This window comes from Chrysochloris asiatica, unplaced genomic scaffold, assembly GCF_000296735.1.
Source record: "Chrysochloris asiatica unplaced genomic scaffold, ChrAsi1.0 scaffold00160, whole genome shotgun sequence".
NCBI lineage: Eukaryota > Metazoa > Chordata > Mammalia > Afrosoricida > Chrysochloridae > Chrysochloris > Chrysochloris asiatica.
In genome coordinates, this window is record NW_006408678.1 from 825,730 (window position 1) to 830,875 (window position 5,146).

Consider the following 5,146-nt stretch of genomic DNA (forward strand, 5'->3'; position numbering starts at 1 on the left):
GATAGCTGGGAATGCGGTGGCTCGATACGATAAGCATGGGACTGCGAACCACAAGATTTGTGGTTTAAGACCGCCAGCCGCTCCTCAAGAGAAAGATGAGGCTTTCTGTTCTTGCAGAGATATTTAAAGCCTTGGAAACCGTACACAGGGTCGCTATGAGTGGGAACCAACTTGAGGGCACTTAACAACAACAAAACTAATATAACAGTCCTGGTGTGGCACTGTAGGATAAACATTGGACTACTGACCTCAGAGTTAATCAGAACTGACTCAACAGCACTTAACAACAAAAATACCTATTTTACTTTAAAAAGTAAGGGTGTCTATATGTAAAGAATAGCATACATTGTGCGTTTCTTTCTCTTTTTTTCTAATATATAAAATTTTATATCTTCCAGCATTGGTGGCCTTATTCTGGACACAACTGTATCTGATCCAAACTTGGTTGGGATTGTCGTTTATACACCAGTTATTAATGGTAAGAATTAGATGAACTATTGTATGATCACATGAAATCTGTGTCATCTCTGAGGTAACAGTAGAAACTAAGAGTTCAGATTTTAACAGTTCTGTCTCCTCATCCCATCCATTTGTCCTCAGAGCCCTGGTTGGTGGTGTTCATGGCAGAATTTACATTCCCTGCTGTCAGTAAATAGAGCCCGTTTTAGAATCATGTGTTCCTTAATCTTATCACTGGGTGCTTGCTTGAGAATCAAGCATACCTGATCTCTGTTAATGGGGCAGAAAAAGATGTTTCACTTCTGGATTATTACTTACTTTGGGTTTACCTGCTGTTTTATGGTGTTTTGTTATGCCAGTTGTCATGGAGCACTTACAGTTCTCCAGGTGTAGGCATTGCTCGGAACAAATCAGTCACTGAAATCTATCACCCCTCTTCTAGTCCTTTAAAAATATGCCTTATATTTTTCCTCATCTATAAAAGGAGAATTATAATACCTAATTCCATACGAAGTTTTGTAAAAATTACATTTAATAAAATTATCATAATTTCGTCCTACTGGCTTTGGGGCTGGCTGTCATTTGTTGTAAATTTTGTACTCAGGAAAAACGGCTTAAGTTTGAGTATAGTAAAGTATAGCTCCATGCACTAAACACTGGACTGTGAATCACAGGGTCAGTGGTTTGAGTCCATCAACTGCTCCATGGGAGAAAGATGAAGCTTTCTACTACAAAAATTTACTGTCTCAGAAATCCTATACAGAGTCACTGTGAGTTGGAACCAACTCGACAACACTTACAATAACAAGGCTAATATAATTTAAAAAATAATTCCACCTGGAAAAAAACAGGTCACAAGATATACTACACATTTAGTATAAATTACTTTTGCATATTTATCTATAGGCAAATATGTTATACAAAGAGTTGTTGTTGTTGTTAGGTGCCATCGAGTCGGTACCGACTCATAGCGCCCTTATGTACAGCAGAATGAAATACTGCCCGATCCTGTGCCAACCTCACTACTGTAGCCATGCTTGAGTCCATCGATGCTGCCACCTGGCCAATCCATCTCATTGGGGGTCTTCCTCTTTTTCTCTGACCCTCCACTTTACCAAACATGATACCCTTCTCCAGCAACTGGTCCCTCCTGACAATATATGTTCCCCAAAGTCTGTTTTTTATCTCTAAAATTTCTACTGCACATTTTCATTTTTGTGAGCCTCTGCATTTTTTTCATTTCAAAGTTCATTTCAAAAACTGCCACTTGTAAAAAGGAGCTTCATGGATTTGTTTGTTAGGTTCTCTAGTGCTTTCAGTATATTAATTTACCTCTTTTTTTTTTGGTGAAATTGTTTTCAGTGAAATGTAGATAGATCAGAAAGTGTTGTTACTACAGTTCCAGTTCAGACACCAAACTTTGTGCCATCAAGTCCATTCCAACTCAACTTCAGTTTCATCATCATCATAGTGGCATTAGCTGGTCTCCCTTGTAGGTGTATGGATATTATCCTAATCAGTCAGCATTTGTACTTCAAGGTAGATCTTGAAATGCTTTTTGACAATGAATACAATGCCATTCCTCTTCAACTGGCATGGTAAGTCATATGATGGCCAATGTCCATCCATTTCAGCTCACTGATGCCTAGGATGTCGATCTTTATGCATTCCATTTCATTTTTGATGACTTCCAGTTTTCATAGATTCATACTTCATACATTCCATATGTAAATTATCAATGGATATTAAAGCTGTTTGTTCTCTTTTTGAGTTGTGCCCTATCAGCAAATGAAGGTCCTGAAAGCTTTGTTCCATCCACATCATAAAGGTCAACTCTTCTTGGAGTAGGCAGTCTTCCCAGTCATGTTGTGAGGGATTCATTTTCCAGCACAATATCAATGTTCCATTAGTGTTCAAAGGTTTTCAGTGGCTAACCTTTCAGGCATGGTTCCTCTCTCCTTTCTAGTTTGTCTTAGTCTGGAAGCTCTACTGAAACCTACCCACTAGGGGTGATCCTCCTAGTATTTAAAATACTGGTGGCATAGCTTTCAGCATCATGGCAATACACAAGCCACCACAGTCAGACAAGCTGACAGACAAGTGGAATCGACAATCTCCTTTGTTGTTGTTGCTAGGTACCATCAAATTGGTACCGATTCATACCGACCCTTTGCACAACAGAACCAAACCCGGCCTGGTCCTGTCCCCAGCTCCTAATCATTGCTGTGCTTGAGCCCATTGCTGCTGCTGCTGTACCAGTCCGTCTCATTGGGGGGTCTTACTCTTTCTCGCTGATCCTCTACTTTATCTAGCATGATGTCCCTCTCCAGGGACTGGTCCCTCCTGGTAACATGTCCGAAGTATGAGAAAAGTCCCTGGCTTCCAAGGAGCATTCTGGCGGTACTTCTTCCAACACAGATTGTATTATTTTTTTGGCAGTCCATGGTAATTTTAATATTCTTCCCCAATACCATAACTCAGATGTATCAATTCTTTCATGGCCTTCCTTATTCATTGTCCAACTTTCACATTCATATGAGGTTATTGACAATACTATGGCTTGGGTCAGGTGCACCTTAGTCCTTAAACTGACATCTTTGCTTTTAAACACTTTGAGGAGGTCTTGTGCAGCAGATTTGCCTAATGCAATATGTCATTTGATGTCTTGACTGCTGCTTCCATGAGTGTTAATGGTTGACCCAAGCAAAATATAGGAATCCATGTCGGCGGTCCAGTTAATTTCACCTACCTGTTATCCTAAAACTTGTCTCAAGACCTTGTATTCCTTGCCTGTGTACTAACGTGGGATCTATTTCACTTTTCTTAGTTGGTTTTATCATTTTGATGTCCTGTCTGTATTCTGCCTTTCAGAAATTCCTAAAACTTGAGGAAACTCAAGGACAGGGATATAGAACCTACATTTCTAAAATGTATTTAACTAAGTAATCAGTATTTCAAGTATCATTTCTTGTATCAGTGAACACATTTTAGGAAATGGTTCTCATAGGACTATTTAATGTTTTTCATACTGAATTCATACTGTATATTTTACAAACAACTGTTTTCAAACCTTTTGCTTTCAGGACACATTTAAATGTGTTTTTTGTTTTTTCACTGTGGGTACTACTGTGAAGATTGGGTATTCCAGGACACTTAATTTGGCACATGGAAATGTACTTAGACCAAGAGTCAGTCATTAGAACAGAGCAAAGGGATACTGAGTGGTTTAGAATCAGTAAACATATGCTCTAGGTTTGTATCTTTTCACTAGATTTATTCAATCTGCATGCTGAGCAAAGAATCCAAGAAGCTGGGTTATATGAAGTAATAATGTGGCATCAGGATTGGAGGAAGGATCATTAACAACCCATGATCTGTAGATGACACAACTTTTCTTTTGGAAGCCTAGAGGACTTGAAATACTTAATGATGAAGATTAAAGAATATAGCCTCCAGTAGATTGTGCTTCAATATTAAGAAAATGAAGCACCTCACAAGTGGGCCAATAAATAACGTGATAAATGGAGAAAAGATTGAAGTTGTCAAAGACTTCATTTTGCTTGGATCCACAATCAACACTCATGGAAGCAGCAGTCATGAAATCAAATGACATATTGCTACTGTACAAGACCTCTTAAAAGTGTTCAAGAGCAAAGATGTCAGTTTTAGGTCTAAGGTACACCTGACCCAAGCCATGGTGTTTTTGGTTGCATCATACACATGTGAAAGTTGGACAGTGAGTAAACAAGACCATAAAAGAATTGATGCACTTGAATTATGGTGTTGGAGAAGAATATGCTCGACTGTAAAGTAGGTTTGAACCACAAGGTATGTGATTCAAGCTCACCAGCTGCTCCTTGGAAACCCTATACAGGATTGCTATGAGTCAGAACTGAGTTGACAGCACTTAACAACAATATCTTACTAGTGTTGTTGTTCACTGTCTACCTGTCTTATACTTGACTGAAAGAGGGTGTGTTCTTTTCTAGACCTGAAGGGTGGTCGAGGGCCACAGTCTCAGGTTCCTTCAGTCTCTTTCTTATCAGTAAGCCTGGTGGGGTTTTTGTTTTTAAGTAATTTTGAGTTTTTGTTCACACATTATGCTGCTCTATCCAGAACCTTCTAATGTGATCCCATTCAGAGCAATTGGTGATGGTAGCTGGATACCATATAGTTCTTGTGGTCTCAGAGTTGTGGAGACTGATGTTCACATGTTCTATTTGTCCATTCAACTAGTTGATTCCAAGCATCTTCATTCTCACCACTCTTGTTCCACACATAGACAGACTAATAGCTGCACCTTAGACAGCCACTCATGAGCTTTTAATATACCAGACGCTACTTAAGGTTCGTTGCCTTAAGATGTTTGATGCTCTCTAAGAAGTTGTCATCATTTTGCCAGCTGTGTGATCCACCACATTCACAGTGGTGTTTGCAGGAAAGGTAAATACTCATGTACCAATATCCTCTTTCACACTCTTGTATGTCTGTGGGTCATCTAAGTGTGTACACACACACACACACACACATATGTATATATACACACACACATGCATATGCACTTACATGTACATATATACACATTCTTATTTTTCTTCCCGTAATCCTTTAGTTTGTGTCTCTGTCCATGTGTCGACCCCCAGAGTATTGTTCCAAGTTATAGATATAGGTCATTATTTACCTCTAT

At 39.1% G+C, this 5,146-nt stretch overlaps 1 protein-coding gene across 1 annotated transcript in view; it reads left to right on the forward strand.

The window, feature by feature from the left end:
- The window catches only part of SLC41A2 (solute carrier family 41 (magnesium transporter), member 2), a 124,484-nt gene that overhangs the window by 59,144 nt on the left and 60,194 nt on the right, over positions 1-5,146 (forward strand). Inside the window, exon 7 of the mRNA XM_006871077.1 lies at positions 399-478. Within this exon, the coding sequence (XP_006871139.1) occupies positions 399-478 (80 nt within the window). The remainder of the gene's footprint in view (positions 1-398; positions 479-5,146) is intronic.